The sequence below is a fragment of the Girardinichthys multiradiatus genome, chromosome 20 (genome assembly GCF_021462225.1).
Source record: "Girardinichthys multiradiatus isolate DD_20200921_A chromosome 20, DD_fGirMul_XY1, whole genome shotgun sequence".
Taxonomy (NCBI): domain Eukaryota; kingdom Metazoa; phylum Chordata; class Actinopteri; order Cyprinodontiformes; family Goodeidae; genus Girardinichthys; species Girardinichthys multiradiatus.
The window spans coordinates 47,241,963-47,266,788 of NC_061812.1; the positions used below are offsets into that span (position 1 = coordinate 47,241,963).

At 39.3% G+C, this 24,826-nt stretch overlaps 1 protein-coding gene across 25 annotated transcripts in view; it reads left to right on the forward strand.

Moving 5' to 3' along the window:
• The window catches only part of nfasca (neurofascin homolog (chicken) a), a 252,025-nt gene that overhangs the window by 114,094 nt on the left and 113,105 nt on the right, over positions 1 to 24,826 (forward strand). For 22 of the 25 annotated variants that reach the window (XR_007035485.1, XR_007035484.1, XM_047348117.1 and 19 more), the window contains exons 4-9: positions 1,711 to 1,728; positions 2,400 to 2,508; positions 6,120 to 6,316; positions 9,277 to 9,399; positions 16,747 to 16,917; positions 24,765 to 24,812. Coding sequence is in view for 23 of the 25 variants with exons in the window: in XM_047348117.1 (XP_047204073.1) it covers positions 1,711 to 1,728; positions 2,400 to 2,508; positions 6,120 to 6,316; positions 9,277 to 9,399; positions 16,747 to 16,917; positions 24,765 to 24,812 (666 nt within the window). In the remaining 2 variants the exon portion in view is untranslated. The remainder of the gene's footprint in view (positions 1 to 1,710; positions 1,729 to 2,399; positions 2,509 to 6,119; positions 6,317 to 9,276; positions 9,400 to 16,746; positions 16,918 to 24,764; positions 24,813 to 24,826) is intronic. The other 3 variants (XM_047348124.1, XM_047348140.1, XM_047348121.1) reach the window with 2 other exon arrangements.

Genomic DNA, 24,826 nt, shown 5'->3' on the forward strand with positions numbered 1-24,826 from the left:
ACAAACACAGACACACATCTGTCAACTGTGAGCTGTTCCACTAATCTTCTCTTATGCCCATATCTTACGCAGGTATTCTTTTTGTGCCTGTGCCTTTAAACCCTAGACTATGCTGTTCTGTTAATGTGTCACACACATTCACACATACATCCCTTAGAGAAACATTACATGTCATCATATACTCAGATTCAGATATATGCCAATTGATAGGAAGTTATTTAATAAAGGAAACCTAACAGATTGCATTGAGTAATTAACTTTGCAGTAATCTCTCTAACTAACCAAGTTAGTAGAGAGAAACTACTCCAAACTACATAACACTGAGAAACTTCCAGCAGAATAAGCAGTCATCTGGGCTACAACATGACAAGACCCCCATCGAGGCTGAGATGACAGATAGAAACACAGAAACAACAGATAAGTACATAGTATAAATGTGATTCAAAAGAAAAAGGGACCATTCAAATATTACATTTTCTTCCACTCATTTTGAACTGGAAGTAACCATTGGAACCAGAAAATGTACTCACACTGATGACTAACAATAAGCAGTTGAGTATTTAATTTACTACATTTCATCATTACCAGCCATTCTTACAGAACAAACAGGGAAACACTGATAAAACCAGAAGTTCTTTAAGCAACAAGACATTAAAAGGTTATGATCCTAGAAAGCAAAAAACTAACATCAAACCCACAGAACATAACATACTGTATGTACTCATACAACACTTGATCAATATTTGGTGCTCTCTCGTTTTCTTTGTAGTGTTCTACTTTACATAAAAGTGCAAGAGGACTGTACAGATGTAATTTCTGCTGTGCATACATAGGCCTTTAAAGGACGGGCCAGTCAGTGAAGCAAGCATGTTCTGTTATTCTATACTGCGTGCTTTCAGTTCAACGTAGAGACATCATTCTGCTGTTTTTTTGAATTACCTAACAAAGTTTGCATGTTGTCTCTGTTATGATCACTGCTTATACTCCATTTCTTACAGGTGAGTGTCCTCGTTTTTTTACAGTCCAAAGGTTCCTGCTTTCTTTTGGAGATAACCTACATTCTGGCAATAACTTAGATTATAATATGCTATACAGTCTAACTATATGTGACAACAGTGGCTCTCAGGTGGTCTAACTCTCTCTTAGCTTTCAACTGTCCACATTTTTTTAATTTGTGTTGCTTCTTCAGATTAATTTAGTTAAAAAAAGGAAACGGCCTTATTACAACCAAGTAGATACTTTTTAAGAGATGAGTAGAACCAGATAAAGTTTACAAATTCTAAATAACAGTCACAATAAATTAATTCGTTGATTATTTTAACTGATTATTGCCTGCATCATTCAACTAATATATCACATCAGGAACACATGCATGTGTGTTGTCTACTTTAAGAAGTAGAAAACAAACATAAAAAGTCATAAGGCAAAAAACTCTCAGTTTGACACTTGACTGGCTAAATATATTGATGAATGCATTTAACTTGCCAGCATAAAGAATCCTCTAGTTTAGGCAGCTTCTTGTGATCTGCTAAGGGAGGGTGGATAAGCTGGGAGCCACTAAACTCTAACATGATTACTTTCCCTAAATCTGTATCCTCCAGTTTTAACATAGCACAATAAAATATAACAATATGTCTTTAATAATGTTAACAACCGCACTACAATTTGTCCATCATTCTTTCTGTCTTCTGTTTTACACTGGACTAACAGCAAAGATCCAGCAAGACTGTAAGTATTTCTTACCATTTCATTGCTTGTGCATCCATTCCACCAAAAGTTAGCATAGCTCACATATGTTATCTACAGTGACCTTATACTGCTGAGCTGACTATGGCTCATGCATTTTGAAGACTATTTTGAACATGAAAAACCGCACCAGGTTGTTTGCAAATTTTTGAAGCATGCATGTCGCTGTCACTGAATAACTTCCCTAGTTAAGATCGGAACCCCCTACAAGATCTAAAAACTACAGATAAAGGGGGTAAACAATTTGTATGCTCCAAATCACTGGTATTGATACATTTACAAATAATTTATATAAATAAGTATGGCAGAATCTTGTTCTAGGATTTAATTCCCTTCCCTTTCCATAATCAATTCAAAGTGGACTGCACTGTTTCTTTCTTTTTTCTTTTGCCCTTCTCATATTTTCTCTCTAAAGTCTAAGCTAATAAATTGGTACCACATTATTGGCTTTGTGTGTTCTATATCTATTTACTGTATATTGTGGAGAAAAAAAATCTCCTTCTCTAGCATACTTTATTTAATGGCTTTAAGAAAATGGCAATAATGCTGTGGTTTAGAAGGTAGGTATTAGAATTGTGTGTATCTAAGTGTATCTATCTGTACACCAATATATGATAAATGTATAAGTAGTTTTTTTTTTGTACCTCTCACAGTGAAGCAGCCCCCCACCATAATCAAACAGTCAGTGAAGGACTACATTGTCGATCCCAGAGATAACACCATCATCATTGAGTGTGAAGCCAAGGGCAACCCAGTGCCAACGTAAGCAGTGTACACTTACAGGTCCACACAAAACCATTACAACCCACTCACTCACTGTTTCTGCTCCCTCCTTGGTGTTAAAATAAGGAAATTTAGTTTCTTATCCTAAACCAGGTATGAAGCACAGCAGGCTACACGTACATTTAGTATAGAAGTCAATAGTAATGTTAGTGTAATTTCTTATCCCAAATAGAAATACAATTAAACTATTTTGTACACTGTACAAAATAGGAATAATAACTTCTTTCAGTCCTTCTTAGAATTACAACTATTACAGCTATAGAAATACAATGGGGAGAACTTTTTTTTATCATAGGTTCTCTTCAACTAAGAATGATGGAATCTAAAACAGAAATCTAGAAAATCATATTGCCCTGTGTGATATTTTTAAGTAATAGCGGATCAAATACTTGTTCTCCCCGCTGTATTTTCACACAAGTATAAAAAATGACACACAATCCCATTTTTAAACATCAGTGTTGGACATAAATATGCTTTTACAATGTTTAAGTGTTACTGGGCTTTGTAGACAGGGCTCTGCTGCACAGCTAGCATATCAGCATCCTTCAACTTTTCTGTTTGTCAGACTCTCAGGCAAAATGCCTCAGAACAGTGCTTTTACTTTTGCCTTTTTAAGTCCTGAAGGCTCCAGATATACTTGCCATGTAGAGTTTTAAAGCTTCTAGCAGCAACACACTGTTTTGGTTTTCTGCCATGATAGTTCAGATGATCCTCCAATGCTGCTGTGTTGTGTGCCTACTTAGGAAGACAAAAACTGCTCAGTTTGTGTTGATTATCATGTAAATAAGTGTTAAATAAGTGCAAATAAGAATTTCTTATTTTGCACCAATTACATCAAAATATAGATTATTTTAACAATCCTATTATTTTTAAAGGTACGAGGTCTGTATCAGAGTAAGAGTAAGAAGCATGATAATTTGACAACTTAAACTCATAGCTACAGGCAACATAACGGCTACAGTTAGTCCATCATTTATTTACACAATGTTTCTTATGGAATTTAAATTGAATTATAGAACTGAAAATGAAAGTAGTCACACTGAATTTTTAATAAAACAAAATACATTTTCAAAGCAAATGAATAATATTATATAAACCATTAAATTCAGTTTAAATTAAGTGAAATTCATTTTTAAAATCAATGCATTAAATTAAATTTATTTTAATGATGCAATTTAAATTCAATCTGAGCAATTCAAATTCAATTTGGCAATTCTGATGGCACACGTTTCTGCCTATAGTACAGCCTATTTAAAATAATTCCTTCACAGCAGTATTGACCATTTTTAAGTGGTGTTATTGTTCTACATCAAGCCATCAACTAGACCTCCCTATCCTTGATTGAAACCAAAACGTACCGAATTCAAGATTGTTTTTACACCGGTACTGAGAGCTAATCTTTATGGATGTTAAAAATGTTATGAATTTGACATGACGTCTGCATTAAAAAACAGCATCTGAAACAGTGTGAATCCCTTAGACATCTGTTTATCTTTTTAGCACCTCATTATTGCTTCAACATGACAAATATGGTTCCGTTTGTTAATTCATCTGTTGTGTGACACTGTATTCTGTCTTAAATTTGTTTATCCCACTCTTTTTTAATACTGACCTGAACTTTGCAGAGTTTGACTGATTTTAGAGCAAAGTCATGCTAGTTAAAATGTTTGCCAGTGAGTCTCAATGTTACGTGAATGTTGACTGAACGCTTCCACCCTAATACTCAGAGGGATCTTTATAATTTCAGCCTTAATGTTCTGTTGGTCTTCTGTCCATCATTGTCTTCATACTGCAGCTACAGCAGTCCAATAAACTTCCTCCTTTCTTCACACAACGTCTGAGATCTTTGTGTCTCGGGATCTGGATTATATTCGTTGGCCATATTAGTTGAATCAGCATTTTATTTTGAAATGAGCTAGGGAAACCATTTGAGCATTGTATTGTTTTAAATTTTTAAAGGATAATTTTAGTATTCCGATTTTCAAATCTAGTCGTAATACAAACCCACACACTCACCTTTGATGCACTGAAATATACGTTCTGCTAGATCGTTGTGCACACTCAGTTACATCATCCTGGGGGTGACTACTCAGGACAGTGGGACATTGTTTGTTTGGACACAGTCCAGCTTTACGTAAGACACACATTCCACATGCTCACTGACACACACACTAACACACACAAACAGCTATGTTCACAAACAGGCTTTTCTTTTCACTGGATGAGCATTGTGCTCCCATAATGCATTCAGTAGACCATTCATGCTGATCAAATTTCCACTCAAAGACTTTACTGACTTATTTAATTGTCATCACTCTGTCACTAAAAACACACAACATGGCACATCAAACTCTAGGCTCCACTGTTCTAAGGTGTCTTTAAGATTCTAGACATTGGCTCTTTTCATACTGGCCCATTTAATCTGAATCTGTTATTTTGTTTTGCTTTACTTTTATCCTTTTGCCTTACCAAAGCGGAGCTTAATTATGAAGACATATCCACTGTTCTCTACTAATAAGGAAACAATCTGGAGGTGGCTGGTGGAACATAATTTAGCCACAGTATTAGATAACCTTAGATACTAAGACAGATATGAGCAGCCAAATGACAAGTGAAAGATTTTAATATCTTCCAGTTGAGTTTATGGCCACCTATCCATGCATTTCCCTGTACCTAAACAGAAATAAACCACATACCTCTATCACATAAATTTTTTTTTAACTCTTTAAAATAAATTATTCTGCACACAAACTGTTTAGGCTTTTACATTCAGATGGCACTAGAGAGCTGTCTGCCACAGAGACAGTTTCTTCCCACAGGCTCTTTCTCTGATGAATACTTGACAGAGTCCCAAAACAACACCATATACGCTTGGACTGATCTCACATTATATTCTATTATATAGTCAATTGTGCACATATGTACATTTAAAAAGGTATTTTATTTTTATTTATTTTGACAAAAAAGAAAAACAATCTTCACTGAGTGAAGATGTTTTACCAGTCTTATTCATGGTTTGTGTCACAAACTTGGCAAAAAAGCTGACTGATTTTATTTATCCAAAACAGTTGAATAATGTTCGAGGACATGTTCAGCATTTTAAAATAAAATCTTTAATTAAAAAATAACCTTTTGATCTCGCTTGATAGTACCAGGGAACATCAAAGATTGACAAAAATAGTGATTTGCTTTATATTGTGATATATATCGATATCAACTGATATGAAAAATATTATCGTGATAGGATTTTTTTCCAAATCGCCCTATTTCAGTTTGACAAAAATGTTTCCATTATAGAAATATACTTGTTTATTTTGCTGACGTGTAAAGTTCCCCTGAAATGTAAAGGATCACTGTTTCTGATAGCTGTTACGTGAATATGTGACCTAAGTGGTATAAATGAACATTTAAAAATATATTCTTTATTATTGAGAGCAAAGTGTGCTGGAGTCAAAATCCTTGTTTGTCTGTACAAACTTGGCAATAAAGCTGATTTTTTTTTTATAAACCTAATGTATTTTAAAAGTTATTCAGATCTTCTTTTTTCAATGTTAGAAATGTAATAGATAATTCCCTGAATTTTTCCTCAGGTTTTCTTGGAGGAGGAATGGGAGGTTTATCACCATTGGCAAAGATCCAAGAGTGACTATGAGAAAACGCTCTGGGACCCTGGAGATAGGATTCCGCAATGGAGGACGACCAGAGGACTATGAAGGAGAGTACCAGTGTTTTGCCACTAATGACTTTGGAGTGGCCCTGTCCAACAAAATACTGCTCCGGGTCTCCAGTAAGAACACTTTTATTTTCTAAGCATTCCTTTGAGTATTTTTTTCTTAATTTAAACAATGTCTATCCATTTTAAATTCAGATTGTGATCTACCTGTCTGAATTTCTGTCAGCGCTGCGTCCTCCATGTTTGTTGTTCTGTTTAAAATTACCAATTCTTGCTGCACAACTCACATCTTTATCACATCTTCTTTCTTTAGTTTGGCAACAAACTTGGTCACAGGCAATACCTAAAGGGCATCTTAATGTCAGTACACATTGTGTATGGCCTGACTGTTTAACATAAATAGATAAATGTCATCATATTTACAATTATTCTTTTTTCTTTTGCCACCACAATTTACAAAGCCCTGAGTAGTCTCTGCACATTGATATTGTTAATGCTACAACACAAAGAAAAAAGGAAATTATTTTATAATACCAACTCAGACACCTTCATCTAAACTGGTATTTTATAATACCAACTCAGATGAAGTTGTCTTTAAGCTTTGGTTTATGCTTCTGGACATTTTTGTGTGTACCTTATGAGTTTTTGTTTTTAAATCTAAGCTTAGAGCCCTTGTAGAGTAGACAGTTTTTCTTGGTATAAGCATAGACTTAAATCCAGAGCAATCAAAAAGTGTTTGCCTACTTAGAGACTTACACGGGAATGTTTCAGATCAAACAAATTTTAATATCAGACAAAAATAACCTGAGTAAATTTAAAAAGCGGTTTTCAAGCCAAGATTTTATTCATAAGGTGGAAAAAGCTATCCAAACCAACCTGGCGTTCTGGAAAAAAGCAGTTGCTCCCTTAAAATCAATGAATTAACTGTGATTAAACTACCAATTTTTAGAAAGCTAAGATCAATTTAACAAGCCAAACCCAGGACTGATTTTTACACGGCCTGGAGATATACAGTACAGACCAAAGGTTTGGACACACCTTCTCATTCAAAGAGTTTTCTTTATTTTCATGACTATGAATATTGTAGCTTCACACTGAAGGCATCAAAACTATGAATTAACACATATGGAATTATATACTGAACAAAAAAGTGTGAAACAACTGAAAATATGTCTTATATTCTAGGTTCTTCAAAGTAGCCACCTTTTGCTTTGATTACTGCTCCACACACTCTTGGCATTCTGTTGATGAGCTTCAAGAGGTAGTCACCTGAAATGGTTTTCCAACAGTCTTGAAGGAGTTCCCAGAGATGCTTAGCACTTGTTGGCCCTTTTGCCTTCACTCTGCAGTCCAGCTCACCCCAAACCATCTCGATCGGGTTCAGGTCCGGTAACTGTGGAGGCCAGGTCATCTGGCGCAGCACCCCATCACTCTCCTTCTTGGTCAAATAGCCCTTACACAGCCTGGAGGTGTGTTTGGGGTCATTGTCCTGTTGAAAAATAAATGATGGTCCAACTAAACGCAAACCGGATGGAATAGCATGCCGCTGCAAGATGCTGTGGTAGCCATGCTGGTTCAGTATGTCTTCAATTTTGAATAAATCCCCAACAGTGTCACCAGCACAGCACCCCCACACCATCACACCTCCTCCTCCATGCTTCACGGTGGGAACCAGGCATGTAGAGTCCATCCTTTCACCTCTTCTGCGCCACACAAAGACACGGTGGTTGGAACCAAAGATCTCAAACTTGGATTCATCAGACCAAAGCACAGATTTCCACTGGTCTGATGTCCATTCCTAGTGTTCTTTAGCCCAAACAAGTCTCTTCTGCTTGTTGCCTGTCCTCAGCAGTGGTTTCCTAGCAGCTATTTTACCATGAAGGCCTGATTCACACAGTCTCCTCTTAACAGTTGTTCTAGAGACGTGTCTGCTGCTAGAACTTTGTGTGGCATTGACCTGTTCTCTAATCTGAGCTGCTATTAACCTGCGATTTCTGAGGCTGGTGACTCGGATGAACTTATCGTCCGCAGCAGAGGTGACTCTTGGTCTGCCTTTCCTTGGGCGGTCCTCATGTGAGCCAGTTTCTTTGTAGCGCTTGATGGTTTTTGCGACTGCACTTGGGGACACTTTCAAAGTTTTCCCAATTGTTTGGACTGACTGACCATCATTTCTTAAAGTAATGATGGCCACTCATTTTTCTTTACTTAGAATTTGTATTATGGCAAGTAAAAAGCAGCTAACAGTCTATTCAGTAGGACTATCAGTTGGGTACTGTATCCACCTCCTGCACAACACATCTGATGGTCCCAACCCCATTTATAAGGCTTGAAATCCCACTTATCAAACCTGACAGGGCACACCTGTGAAGTGAAAACCATTTCAGGTGACTACCTCTTGAAGCTCATCAACAGGATGCCAAGAGTGTGCGGAGCAGTAATCAATGCAAAAGGTGGCTACTTTGAGATACTGAATTTGGGGTTTTCATTAGTTGTCAGTTGTAATCATCAAAATTAAAAGAATTAACATTTGTCATCAATTTAACATCAGTCTGCATAAAATGAATGAATATAATATACAAGTTTCACTTTTTGAATGGAATTTCTGAAATAAATAGATTTTTTCATGATATTCTAATTTTATGACCAGCACCTGTATATGTATTGAGGCAGGGGTAGAGAAATGATAGGCAAACCAGAGGAGCTAATTGGAGGGACGGAATTGTAGCTGAGGCAGAGAGAAGGCAGAGCAAACAGAAGAAATGTGGATCAGGTGAGACAGAAGCAAAGAGAAGACCAGGAAAGGGGAGAAAAGATAAATATATATGAATGGAGCTGAACAAGAAACCCTGGAAAAAAAAAAACAAGCAGAGATCTAAAAGGAAACAATCTAAATGAAAATGGATTGCAAGAAAAACACAAGAATGGACTAAAACCCCACATGGCAAAAATAACAGAATATGGCAGGACCTATACAACATAACAAGGAAAATGCTGAAAAACATGAACACAAAGGAAAACATAACCATAACACCTCAGATCGTGACAATACTTTCTTTTCCACCCTTTTTTTCCAGAGGCACCCTTGTGGCCTAAGGAAATGCTGGAGCCAATGTTGGTGACTGAAGGCTCCTCTCTGATTCTACCCTGTAACCCACCCCCAGGCCTTCCTCCTCCAGTTATATTCTGGATGGACAGCAGTGAGTAAAACTTGCCCATAGATTTGTTTTATTAGGCTTTATTAGAGAAAGGTTTAACCTGTTTCCTAATTTAGTTCTAGATTTGTAAAGTCATCATATAACATGTTGTTTTTTATTACATGAAGAGAAATGTCTGCAGACCTCGATATGTTTAAACATGTTGCACAACTTTTACACCAGGGTAGGTAGAGAAAGACTGTGGGAGTCTTTCGAAACTCCGTATCTCATAAAGTCAACTTTGTTTTAGTCATTCTACCATCTGTTTAGCATCTGTAAAATTAACAATAAAGTTATTTTGATCATTAAATCATTGGAAGAATAAGAAGAGCATTTTATTTGGCTTCAGTAATTTTACACAGTGAAGGGAGCTTTTTGCGGAAGTTTTCTGTTTCCTCACATTTTTCTTGTCCAGGTAGCAAATGCAGCAGTATTTTTTAACATACTGAATGTGTGATTATCTGTGTGGAGCAGTAAGAACAGATTTCTTGATGCCAAAATAGAAAATTCATTATATTGTCTAAAACTGGTAACTTAATGTATTCCTTATGACTAAGATATCCGACGCCATTAGTGAAATATGATTAAACTTAATGTAAATTTAACACAAGAAGTAAAGAGGTTTGTTTTTGGTTGATTATTTCTTTGTTATAACAATGTGTCTTGGCAAAAAATCTTATACCACTGGAAAACCTGTTTATTCCTGTTTAAATAGTGCCTCATTTGTAAGGAAAATGCATTTGTCGATTGAACATCGGATCAGTATGTAAGTTGCACCCCTGAAAAGTTTGAAAAATCCCCTATGCCAACGCCAAACAGCTCATTTTTCTATTGACTGATGTTTAGTGCAATTTATTGTCATTTATAAGTATAATTTATTCATTTAACAAACAGGGGCCTCAGTAGTGCGACAGAGAACAACCACAACAGCCAGGCACCTCCTCCTCATGCTGGTCAGTCTGGCACAAACAAATCGCCCACAAGTGTTGAGTTTACGACTGCAGGCAGGCAATTCCATCCTCTACGCTCAGATTCCGAGTGTAGTGTGCGATAAACCCCCTTCTATGTGAGTGATAACTAACATCTAGGAGGATAGACTACCATCCCTAAGATTAGAATGGGATTCCCAATGGTGGTAGAATCTCATCTCGATATCTCTGTGCACTGAGATTGCCTCCAAAGATGACAAGCTGTGTTTTTCCAGTGAGGGAAATGCCACCATAAACCATTATACTGCCTCCACCAAAAGCTACTCAACTCTACTGCTCAACCCGCAAATGTTGCATGTCCTTGTCCTCGTCTGCTGTTGCAGCAGTTCATGTTTGCAGAATCAGGGGAATCGTGTTACGCCTCGTGTTCCTGTTCCCGGGGTCTCCATTGAGGGTTTCCTGGTGGACTTACCTTGTATTCCTGTGTACTCCGATGGGGGTGTGCAGGAGGACCCACCTTTTGTTCCTGTTCCTGTGTTCTACGATGAGGGAGTCCAGGTACACTTACCTTCATCTACGTCTCCAGAGCCTCATCGAATGTTCCAGCGGTGCTCTACAAGGTTCCTCTAAATGTTTCAGTGTCCCTCTTCAGAGCTCTTAAGGGTTCTCCCAGCTTCCATGCTATTCTACAGGGTTACTCAGAGGGTTCCACTGCCATTCTCCAAGGTTTCACTGCTGTTCTCCAAGGTTCCTCCAAGGGTCCAGCGACACCCTCCAAGGTTCCTCCAAAAGTTCCAGTGTCATTTTTCAGAGCTCTGTCAAGGGTTCTCCATGCTTTCCATGGCACTCTTGCAGAGCTTCGTTGAAGGTTCTATTGACCTTCAAGCTACTCTCCAGAGCTCTGTCGAGGGTTCCTTAAGCTTCCATGCCATTCTCCTCAAAGGTTCCTCAAAGGTTTACACTTCCGTTTCTCCAGGGTTCCTCCAAGGGTTCCAGTAGTTGCACCGATATTCTCCAGAGTTTCTCAGGTGGTTCTAAAGAAGAGTTCCCCTGGGGGATTTAAGTCGCCCAAGATCCCCACTGGTTGCAGCAATCTCTGGAGCAGCTTCCACAGCTTCTTCATGGGCTCCAGTTGGCTAAGAGCCAGTCCTTAAAGCTGGTCTCACGTTTCCAGGGCTCCACTGTGGTCTTAAGTCTCTAGGGTTCCCCTGTGGTTTCAAGTCTCCAGGTCTCCACAAGGTTCTCTGTGGGTTCTCCAAACCCTGTGGACGACCTCCCGACAAGGTTCTCTGTGGGTTTCAGTCTCTGCCTCAGTCGGCCTCCAGACCTCTGTCTTCCAGCTGCCCTCCTAAACTCGGTGCCTTCTCGGGACGACCTCCCAGTTCCTGCCTAAACTGTTTTGTGTTTTGTTTTGATTCTGGCCCTTCTTTCGAGGCCCCCTCTGCCGGCCCTGTTCTGGTTGTTTTTTTATTTAGTGGCAAACAGCTCCATTTTGTACTCCAAAAATTCAGGTATGGAATAACCAATGCTGCAAAACTATTAACCTCCCTGTTTTATCAGCCTGATTAAAGAGCCGACATTCCTCAATATAAAATGTGATTCAAACTTAAAAGGCCTCCTTACAGCTTTGAGCTTCTTCACACCTTATTTTCAAGGACCTCCCTAATACTGAAGCTAGTTAACTTGGAGTCTTCCTCCTATAGTAACTGCATCCATACAGAAGAGTGTTGTTGTTAGTGTGACTGGGTAGTTCATATATAGAGTGCATTCTCTTATTGGATCAGAGTTTTGAGTTTTAAACTGGTTCACTCGGTTAGGTTTAGGGTTACCCTAATTCCCCCAGATCACACTAAAAACTGACTGATTTCGTGGTACATCTGTACCATAAATGCTTCTATATCTACAAAGTATGTTGGTTTTTCACCCAACGTACAAAATCATTATAATGCAACAATTTTATAAAAATGTAATTCAGGAAAATAATTTCTTAACCAAAATCATTACTTACAAATCGAAATCAGGGTTGTCCTCTGGTTGTCATATCCACGGTGGTTTGTGTGCAGGCTGTTTGCAGGCTGTGTTTTTGTGTGCTGTCCTTTCTGTGCAGGGTGTGACTGGCAGGTGCTGCTGCACGGGTGTTGCTCATCTGAGACCAATCAGCTGGGCTACTTATGGAGTGGAAACCCAGAGGGTGGCGTCAGCTCGTTTTCTCATTTGGCGTGGTAACAGCTAGACCTGCTTCTCTGTAGTCCTGCTTTCAAGCAGTTTCTCTGATCTCCTTGTTTTTATCCCCCTGCCTTGCAGATCACCCTTCGCTGAAGGAAGTCACGGAACCTTTCTGGTCTCCATTTTCGCTCGTGTCATGTTCAGAGGAGTTTGGGAACTCCAGCCTCGACACCTCAGCCCTGAGCCTCCTCTCTGCTTCCAACTCCAATCCCAGCTTCTCAGGAGCCAACCTGAGAACCTGCATCAACCTGACTGTCCACCCACCAACATTAAAACTCTCCAACCATAGTGGAGTTTCCTGGAAGAGAAGAAACTAAGTTCTTCATCCTCCCAAAAACTGTTCACAGTCTGTCAGCCTCAAGCCAACTGTGGAGAAGGACTTATTTCCCCCCAGTCTTGCCTAGAACCCCACCCCTGTAAGTCAGCATCTAAAGAACACATTCACATTTTCTCCGTTTCCACCGAGTGTTTACCAGCTTCTGTCTTTCTCCTTCAGAGAGACCCTGTGTTCGTCCGCCAGCTCTAGTTCTGGTTCCAGTCCAACCTTTATCCGTGTTTCTAAATAAACTGTTAAAACAACGTCTTTGTCCACGTGGTTGTGTATCTCAGAGTCTAAAAAAACCCCATTATGACATTGGTGTTGTGATTATGGGCTCAAAGCTCTTAATAATTATAATCAGCTATTCATCATTGATAATTGTTCAATTATTAACCAGAACCATAAAATGTCACTGTTTATTCAACGGCTTCACCAAAGGTGAGGAAACTTCGACCTTGTTTTGACGGATAAATCACTCTTGCACGAAATAAACACAAATGCTTCTCTTAATTATATATATCAAGATTTATTGAAGCCAAATAACTGATATATCATTATTCTGGTCCAAAAACCTTCACCACACTAACAAGCACTATTCTACACAAAGGGGATAAAAACGACTACCTAACAATAATAAAATAAAAATATATGCGCATTGAGTGTCTTTGAAGATCAAACCAGCAGTTTTATGGACAAAATGAGCGATTTGGGTTAACTTGGAAAGAGAAGCCCTCCTGGTGTGCTGATGTCTCGATTGCTGCGATCAGTTGCCCTTAGCCACTAGTAGCTGATTGCCCCAAATCTCGAACAAAGAGTCATAAAACTCTGAGATGGGAACTCAGTGGAAAACTCCAGCAATACAACTAGAACACAGGAGTGGTCAGGCGAGGCCCAGTTGCCTTGAGTGAAACACTTTAAAAGTCCAACTTCTAACTCCCGGCTGATTGGGATCAGTCGGACAAAAACATGAACATGGACGATTCAGCTCACTTGCAGAGCAAATCAAAACAGCTCAGGATAAAACACTTCAATCTGTCAGAGCCTGGGGTTTTTTGCTGTGTGTGTTTGCCTGCTGCTTACTTTGTTTAGCCTCTAGATGCCGCCAGAGCTGCCGGTGCCAGAGAGCGACAGGTGCATCCTGTTAACCACTCATCAGGAGGAGGTTAAAGAGGCTGGGCAGTCAGCACTCCAGTACCTGAGTGTTTTGCCAATGTGGTAACTCTTTACAGGCGAAACTACTGAATTTCTAAAGTTCCAAAAAGTGTAGTTTCCTGACTTCTCGTTGTGCTGCTTCCCAGGTTCGTTCCTACCCCCGGCTCATTCCTAAGAATCTACCAGACCAAGTACAAGCAACCCGAAAGGACCTACTGATCAAGCCTCCAGCTGACTGCCCCGGGATTTCAACCTGCTGACCAGCCTCTTGCGAATCCTGCCCACCCTCTAACAAACCTCCCTGGCACCGGCTCCTGAAGGCTCACTCAAGGTGAAGCGTCAAGTGTGTGGATTATTGAATCACCTCAAACTGGCTGCAGAACATCCCTTTGCAGGCTCTGAGAAATCCCCTCTCAAGCTGGACTCATCTCCTCCTCCTGTAAGCATCTCCTTACATTCAATTACTGACCAGTCCATTCACTATTGCAACCTGTTCACCAGTCCTCTGTTTTTGTGCAGTGTGACGACTCCGGTTCCAGTTCCAGTCCCATTAAACAAAACTTCAATAAATATGTTAAACTTTTCTTTGTCTCCTGAGTGTTCCCCTGCATGTGGGTCAAGAGTGTAAAAACGATGACACAATCAGTATTGCATGCAACAAGTTGATACCTTGGATTAACTACTGGTGATTCTAAATAACTTTCACTGTCTCATCCTGCCCAGACCTCTAAATGCACCTATCCGATTTAATATAAAAAAGAATGAAATTACTTTGACGTTGATTTCTTCTCTCCACCGTTTGAGGATGGGTCAGGTCTGAAGAAAAACAAGGGGGGGGGTCACACGTCTGTGATCAACTCAAAAAAAACAAAAAAAAAACGGTAAACTTCTCATCCGTCCAGGAGGGGGAAGTATGAAGAACTGTTTAGTCGACTGAATCAACAATCATCTCCTTGGAAATAAAACCTCTGTGGGTCTCTATGGGATCACCTGTGCAGGGTGTCGGCATGGTCTTCGATCTGTAAATGAATTCTCTGACCTTCTTATATCAGACAGATTTCCAACTTTCAAGCTCTTCTGGGAATGGCCTTGTGGAGGAAAAGTTCGCCTGCGATTTTATCTCTCCAGATATGCGCCTCCATTGTGTCAACCCGTGAGACACGCTGGAAATGGCCACGAAAGTTTATTTTATAATCCTGGGTGATGCCAGAGCTGTGAGGTCTATTGAGCTGCACATGTTCAACTGTGCAACCAAAATGGATGACTCCAAAATTGCCAATTTTGTAGGTTTTCCCATTTGCAAAGCATGTAGAAGTCTTTATTTTTTATCATAGGTACTGTTCAACTGTGACTGACAGAATCTAAAACAAATATTCAGAAAATCACATTGTGTGACTTAATTTGCATTTTATTACATGACATGAGTATTTGATTAATTGGAAAAACAGAATTTAATATTTCATACAGTAACCTTTGTTTGCAATTACAGATATTAGATGTTTCCGGTAGTTCTTGACGAGGTTTGCACACACTGCAGCAGCGATTTTGGACCACTCCTCTATACAGATCTTCTCCAGATCCTTCAGGTTTCGGGACTATCGCTGGGTAATATGGACCTTCAGCTCCCTCCAATGATTTTGGATTGGGTTCAGGTCTGGAGACTGGCTAGGCCACTCCAGGACCTTGAGATGCTTCTTACTGAACCACTCCTTAGTTGCCCTGGCTGTATGCTTAGTGTCGTTGTCATGCTGGAAGACACGGGGAGTGGAGTTCAGACCAGAAAACTAAATTTTTGTCTCATCAGACCACATGACCTTCTTCCATCTCTTGCCTGGATCATCCAGATTGTCATTGGCAAACTTCAGATGGGCCTGGACATGGCTGGCTTGAGCAAGGGGACCTTGCGTACTCTGCAGGATTTTAATCCATGGCGGCATATTGTGTTACTAATGGTCTTCTTTGAGACTGTGGTCCCAGCTCTCTTCAAGTCATTGACTATGTCCTGGGCTGATCCCTCACCTTCCTCGTGATCACTGATGCTCCACAAGGTGAGATATTGCATGGAGCCCCAGACTGAGGGAGACTGACCGTCATCTTGAACTTCTTCCATTTTCTTATAAAAACAGTTGTTGTCTTCTCACCTGTAGCCCTTCCCAGCATTGTGCAGGTCTACTATTTTATCCCTGATGTCCTCACACAGCTCTCTGGTCTTGGCTATTGTGGAGAGGTTGGAGTTTGTTTGATTAAGTGTGTGGACAGGTGTCTTTCATACAGAAAATGAGTTCAAACAGGTGCAGTTAATAAAGGTAATGAGTGGAGAACAGGAGGGCTTCTTAAAGAAGAACTAACAGTCCTGTGGGAGCTGGGATTCCTACTGGTTGGTAGGTGAACAAATACTTATGTCATGCAATAAAATGCAAATTACTTAAAAATTACATAATGTGATTTTCTGGATTTTTGTTGTAGATTCCATCACTCACAGTTGGAGAATACCTATGATAACAATTAAAGACTTCTACGTGCTTTGCAAGTGGGAAAACCTGCAGAATCTACAGTATATCAAATACTTGCTTTTCCCACTGTTTTTAAAAGCTCCTAGAGCTAATTAATGTCGCATGTCTATAAAATTATGAAAACTAGCTAAGATTAAAACAATTAAAGCAGCATTGAGTTTTTGTCTACTCTTCCCGAGAGGTAACAGTTTCTTTTTCTGTGGTCCAACAGATATGACTGCCATCCCTCAGGATAGGAGAGTGTCCATGGGGCTGAATGGAGACCTATACTTTTCTAATGTTTTGGTCCAAGATGGTCAAAAAGACTACAGCTGCAATGCTCGGTTCCAATTCACACACACCATCCAGCAGAAGAACCCCTTTACCCTCAAATTTCAACCCAGTAAGTAAAAACATAGAAAACAACAGCATTCTTCTGAGATCTAATCATGCAACAACACTCAACTCATTGTGCTTACAGTTACAAGAAACAGCATGGACATACTCAGTATTGGTACCTACATTCCTGCAAATTCTTCCAGGACAGGCCTTGGGATATGTGCAGTAAAAGGTTCTAATGGACCACAGTTTCATGTTAAGGGTCTGTCCCATCGATGGCTAATCAAACAGTGCCCCTTTATCTAGTACCAGGCACTGTACAGGTCCTTCTCAAAATATTAGCTTATTGTGATAAAGTTCATTATTTTCCATAATGTAATGATGAAAATTTAACATTCATATATTTTAGATTCATTGCACACTAACTGAAATATTTCAGGTCTTTTATTGTCTTAATACGGATGATTTTGGCATACAGCTCATGAAAACCCAAAATTCCTATCTCACAAAATTAGCATATTTCATCCGACCAATAAAATAAAAGTGTTTTTAATACAAAAAATGTCAACCTTCAAATAATCATGTACAGTTATGCACTCAATACTTGGTCGGGAATCCTTTTGCAGAAATGACTGCTTCAATGCGGCGTGGCATGGAGGCAATCAGCCTGTGGCACTGCTGAGGTCTTATGGAGGCCCAGGATGCTTCGATAGCGGCCTTTAGCTCATCCAGAGTGTTGGGTCTTGAGTCTCTCAACGTTCTCTTCACAATATCCCACAGATTCTCTATGGGGTTTAGGTCAGGAGAGTTGGCAGGCCAATTGAGCACAGTGATACCATGGTCAGTAAACCATTTACCAGTGGTTTTGGCACTGTGAGCAGGTGCCAGGTCGTGCTGAAAAATGAAATCTTCATCTCCATAAAGCTTTTCAGCAGATGGAAGCATGAAGTGCTCCAAAATCTCCTGATAGCTAGCTGCATTGACCCTGCCCTTGATAAAACACAGTGGACCAACACCAGCAGCTGACACGGCACCCCAGACCATCACTGACTGTGGGTACTTGACAGTGGACTTCTGGCATTTTGGCATTTCCTTCTCCCCAGTCTTCCTCCAGACTCTGGCACCTTGATTTCCGATTGACATGCAGAATTTGCTTTCATCCGAAAAAGGTACTTTGGACCACTGAGCAACAGTCCAGTGCTGCTTCTCTGTAGCCCAGGTCAGGCGCTTCTGCCGCTGTTTCTGGTTCAAAAGTGGCTTGACCTGGGGAATGAGGCACCTGTAGCCCATTTCCTGCACACGCCTGTGCACGGTGGCTCTGGATGTTTCTACTCCAGACTCAGTCCGCAGGTCCCCCAAGGTCTGGAATCGGCCTTTCTCCACAATCTTCCTCAGGGTCCGGTCACCTCTTCTCGTTGTGCAGCGTTTTCTGCCACACTTTTTCCTTCCCACAGACTTCCCACTGAGGTGCCTTGATACAGCACTCTGGGAACAGCCTATTCGTTCAGAAATTTCTTTCTGTGTCTTACCCTCTTGCTTGAGGGTGTCAATAGTGGCCTTCTGGACAGCAGTCAGGTCGGCAGTCTTACCCATGATTGGGGTTTTGAGTGATGAAACAGGCTGGGAGTTTTAAAGGCCTCAGGAATCTTTTGCAGGTGCTTAGAGTTAACTTGTTGATTCAGATGATTAGGTTCATAGCTCGTTTAGAGACCCTTTTAATGATATGCTAATTTTGTGAGATAGGAATTTTGGGTTTTCATGAGCTGTATGCCAAAATCATCCGTATTAAGATAATAAAAGACCTGAAATATTTCAGTTAGTGTGCCATGAATCTAAAATATATGAATGTTAAATTTTCATCATTACACTATGGAAAATAATTAACTTTATCACAATATGCTAATATTTTGAGAAGGACCTGTATATGCTGGAAAATCATTAGGCCCGAGAAGGGCCTATTGTAATTGTAGTGTTTCTTTTTTTTTTTTCAGTTGCATCTTCGCGGGGCAATTTGGGGACTTTGCGAAGCTCCTAGATGCACATGCTTTTAACCAAAATTGTCCCCCGCGTAAAATTTTTGTTCTTTAACGTCGTCATCATCAGAGGGCGTGGCCAAACATCTTAGCCATGACCCCAAACGTGAGATAGGCCGAACCGTAAGTCGTACAGATCTGAAATTTGGCACACTGGTAGAGCTCCTCAAACAAATAAAAAGAAGTCTCCTGGGGGTATGCCCTAAAACGCACAGGAAGTCGGCCATTTTGGATCAAAGGCTAATTTTTGTCCGTTTTTCACTTTTACTCACCTCGAACTTTAATGAACTCATCCTAGGGATTTTGACCTACCGGTTTCATATTTGGTCAATATGCAGTTAAGGCATGGGGGATTAAAAGTTATCAAAATTGTGAGTTTTCGGTCATGTTTAGGGGCGTGGCCGGGGCATGAAAATGGCGTTCGCGCCCAAATAAAAAAAATGCAATAACTTCTCCAAAAAAAACTCCAAATCACATCAAAGTTGGCAAGAAGGAGGACCTTCGGGTTCCCGACGATCCTATGGGGTCATATGCTGACATCATCTAAGCACCGCCCCCTCAGACCAGGAAGTCACTTTGTTTTACTAGGAAAGGTCGCTATCTGGCTGTCTACACTCAATCTGCTTCAAACTGTGTCAGGTGACTGATAACTACTGGGTCTAACTTTGTTTGAAGCACAGTGACTTTTCATAAAAGGAGGTGGTGGTGGTGCGGCGAAGTTTGACGTCACACCATGGCCATAACTTTCCCTCTAATTTCCCCATCGATCATCTGATCTGCAACAAATTCAAAACAATTGATCCTAGTCTAGTCCCCAAAAGAGATCTGATGAAATACTTGGTGGGCGTGGCCTAAGTTTTCCACAGTGCCCCCTAGAAGATATTTAAAAATCAGCCGCAAGCCATGTTTTGACTGAGGATTATGAATTTTGGTACACATATGTAACTTCTTAAGGCACTGGGGATCAAAAGTTATCAAAAGCTTTTTGATACATGAAAGCATGTGGGCGTGGCCAAGCCTCAAAGAATGACTTCTCGCGATAAAAGATTGATATAGCTCCCACAAGGAAAGTCACAGACACCTGAAACCTTCTGAGATTGATCTGCCTCTGGGTCTGAACAATATTCACTGATCAGATGCTGACATCATCAAAGCCCCGCCCCCTAAGAACAGGAAATGTCATGTTTTCCTTTTGATGGTCCATATTTGGTATCCTTCACCTAATCAATGTGAAACTGTCCCAAGTAACACATAACACGATGGTCTAAGACAGTCTCCATTACTGACTGGTTTGGCTGGAGGGAGTGGCTGTGGCAGCATGGCAAATTATGATGTCATGCCACGGCCATACGTTTGGCTCTAAATTACGCATACATGGTCTGATTCACTCCAAAATAAATATGGTTGATCTTTGTCAGCCCCCAAACAGCTCTATTGGATTAAATTGACATTTGGATCAACAGCGCCCCCTAGGACATTTCAAGTGCTCTATCTCCCTCATACATCATCGGATACACTTCAAATGTAGTACACATCATCCAGAATCAATGCTGAACATGTTGCCACAATCAATCAATGACATCATTTTAGCCCCGCCCACTAATTAACAAGTGAGTGCAGCTTCCATCTGGAAGGTCCAATTTACTCCAAACTGAGAGCTGCGCTGAGATGCGAGGGCCCTCAATGCTGCTTGCAGCTTTAATTCTATCTTATATTTACCAGTTCTCTGTTGTTTCCTGACCATTTGTTATGGGCTGTTAGTTAGCTGCTTTGTATGCTAAAAACTATGCATTCTACAGCTGGATCTGAATTTAGGAGTAGCATCTTTGAAGGTTGCATTTAAAGCACTGAACTAGTTGGCAAATACTTACTCCTCTGTGAAAAAAATTGAACATCAAGTTTATCCTTCGTGGCTCCTGTTATCCCATATTTTATGGCATGGGTTTAAAGATACATGTAGCAGGAGTGGTTACTATTTCAAATTCAAGAATTGTTTTTAATCTATCTTTAGTCATAAATATTTATAAAGCCCTGGAGACCTTAAAAACAGTTGGTAAGAGAAATTGTTGATAAAAGAATGACTTACATTTTGATGGCTGCCACTGTAGTTGTTTAGTTGTTTAGTCAATCTTGCAATATTTGTACAGTTTTAGTTATAATTTGATTATTTATGAGTAGGCTGATTAACAAATCACAGACTCTGAACACTGCTTAGTTTTCCTGTGTTTTAGCTTTTGGGGGTTTATTCAGCAGATTAGGAAAGATGTCCTCACATATTTGCAGTGATTGAGACACATTGACCACAGCATTCTTAAAACTAAGATACGAAGTTTGAAATTTGGTAGTATGCAGGTTAGCTAACAGGATAGCTAGCAGCTTTATGCTGTTTGGAATCATGTGTTCCTTTACTTTATTTCCAGTAAAATTTGGATTTGGGTGTTTTTACACAAGAGAGACTGCATTTTGGTCCTTTTCCACCACACACCATGACACCAAGTTTAAATCCTCATGTTAACATCAGTGCTTTTTTGCTGATCTCAATAAAACTAGCTTGCTAAAAGAAAAAAAACAAACAAATGCTGATTTTTTTTTTAATCTTATATGCATCCCAAGAGTGCAAAAAGAACATATATTCTTTGTTCCTGTTGTCAGGAAAGTTTTCTGAGCCCTAAAGTTCCATAGGATTTTCTGTCAAGGTCCATTGAAGTGTCAGCACACTGATGACTCTTTAAAGAGCTAAAGAGGCGGCCAGAGAAGACATCGTTCTTCTTAGTCTTGCAGTCCTGAAACACCATGTGTAAGGTTCCAACAACCTGCCGCAACCTTTAAGTTTAGGAACAACTCGGCTTCTGTTCATCCTGTACCACAGGAACTAATATGATAAGAATAAAGGCCAACATGTGGAGTAGTGGATACATAGTAAATTACTCTTAAAATGTATTACACACGTGGACAAAATTGTCAGTACCCCTCGGTTAATGAAAGAAAACCCCACAACGGTCACAGAAATAACTTGAATCTGACAAAGGTAATAATGAATAAAAATTCTATGAAAATGAACAAATGAAAGTCAGACATTGCTTTTCAAACATGCTTAAACAGAATTATTTTTAAAAATAAACTCATGAAACAGGCCTGGACAAAAATGATGGCACCCTTAACTTAATATTTTGTTCCATACCTTTTTGAGGCAATCACTGCAATCAAACGATTCCTATAACTGTCAGTGAGACTTCTGCACCTCTCAGCAGGTATTTTGGCCCACTCCTCATGAGCAAACTGCCCTCAGGTTTGAAGGGTGCCTTTTCCAGACGGCGTGTTTCAGCTCCTTCCAAAGATTCTCAATAGGATTTAGGTCAGGGCTCATAGAAGGCCACTTCAGAATAGTCCAATGTTTTCCTCTTAACTATTCTTGGGTGTTTTGGGTCATTATCCTGTTGCAAGACCAATGACCTGCGACTGAGACCAAGCTTTCTGACACTGGGCAGCACATTTCTATCTAGAATCCCTTGATAGTCTTGGGATTTCATTATACCCTGCACAGATTCAAGACACCCTGTGCCAGATGCAGCAAAGCAGCCCCAGAACATAACAGAGCCTCCTCCATGTTTCACAGTAGGGACAGTGTTCTTTTCTTCACATGCTTCATTTTTCCGTCTGCTCACCTTTCAGTTCACTTTTAATCTCTTTAGACGTTTTTCTGGGATCTTTTGTTTCCGTTCGTATTATCCATCTCTTTGTTTTGTCATCAATTTTCCTCCTGCGGCCACTTCCAGGGAGGTTGGCTACAGTTCCATGGATCTTACATTTCTGAATAATATGTACGACTGTAGTCACAGGAACATGAAGCTGCTTGGAGATGGTCTTATAACCTTTACCTTTAACATGCTTGTCTATAATTTTCTTTCTAATCTACTGAGACAACTCTTTCCTTCTCTGCCTCTGGTCCATGTTGAGTGTGGTACACACCATGTCACCAAACAGCACACTGACTACCTGTAGCCCTATATATAGGCCCACTGACTGATTACAAGATTATAGACACCTGTGATGCTAATTAATGGACACACCTTGATTTAACACATCAATTTTGTCCAGGCCTGTGTCATGAGTTTATATTTTTAAATAATTCTGTTCAAGCATGTTTGAAAAGCAATGTCATTTTCATAGAATTTTTATTCATTATTACCTTTGTCAGATTCAAGTTATTTCTGACCATTGTGGGTTTTTCTTTCATTGACCGAGGGGTACCAACAATTTTGTCCACGTGTATAAATTATCTATCCATCTGTAATTGTTAGTTCAATGTGATTATTAAAATTGATCTTTATCAAATAATATGAATTTATTTGATCATAGGAAAAACATATTTTAGTGGAAAAGGAAATGTTCAGATTAAAAGAATTAGTCTAGTTACACAGGAATAACCTAGAACAACCAAAAGCTAAAACTTTTATAACATTTAACAAAACAATTAAAGCTAACATAGATCATAATGATAATCACCATGCTTAATTTTAACATATAACAAGGTTTTTGTGTTCTTGTAAATGTTTTGAAGATATCAAAGAACTGTATACTTTTGGAAGAAGTCCACCTTACTGTGTTTTTGGTAATCTAATGTTTTTAGACAACTTGAACGATCACTACAGAGTAAATGGTGTTCATTCCATTTCAACTTTCTGTGAGTCATACTATATTTATGGCATTTTAGCAACAGGCAAAAAGCTTGCGTGAATACATTATTAGGACATATTTCTGGTTATTAAAAAAACTATGTGAATTAAAATTCGCAACTTTTGTCTACATCATGTTTATTTATACAAACACTATGGTTGATTAAAATCATACATGTTTGTCAGTCTGATTTTTGCTTGCCTCTTCAGACTTCTTTTAGCCAAAACTGGATTATCTGCCGCAGTCAATGATGTAGAGTAAAAGCATCAAGACATGTAATCATAGAGACCCTCTCAGGCTTGACCAGTGGTCTGCAACATGGGGCTCCAGAAACACATGTTGTTGATTATCCTCTGAAGTGACTCGTAATAACTGACTAAAATTTATATAGAAGCAACCAATATAAGGCTGGTTTTGGCATTTATTCTGTATGTTTTCTGTATGTTTTTATTTATCATTTGCATAAAATTTCTACAACACAATGGCCCCAAAAGATTTTCTTTAGTCTCTTTATGTCATGTACCTGCAAATTACAGAATTGTTTTTTTTTTAACTGGGCTGCTTATTTTCCTTTTTTTCCATAACCATGAAAATTCCTTATTTGGCAACATTTTATTGAGAAAGGATTCTTACCTTGTAAAGGTTTGAGATGTTTTTCTATTTTTTCCCTTAATGCTAATAATATAAATAGAATGTACTTTCTTGTCATAGATTTTCCAAGAAAACTAAATTTCAGAATTGGATATTTATAAAACTTTAGAAAGGTATTTTTACGTTCTAAGGGTTATGTAGGTTTTGTGGCTCTAGACAAATGTTATTCTCTCATTGGGTTAAAAAATGTACCTTGGTGGACCCAGCCTTTCTCCAAAGAGGACACAGTGTTTTTGGATTTTGAAGGCCAGGCCTTTCGAAAGAAAGAAAGTCTGGCTCACAGTCTGCTCCTACTTTTAAAGAAATCACTGCTTATTGAAATACTTATGGTCATCTCTCTCCATGTGAGGTTTGCTCTTGTTTAATCACATTATAATGTAGACCAACACTGCCTAGATATGATATAATACCATATGAAATTGAATGTCTAAGGTCACCGATATTTCTTCCTTTGGTGAGATTACTTAAAATCTTCCAGGTTTATTCAATTCATAGTACCACTGTTTGATTTAGTTAATATTTGTACTGATTAGCCATTTTGTGCCTGCAGTGGAGCCATATAATGACACATCTTACAATGCCTCTGATCCCTATGGTGGTGAGTCTGTTTAT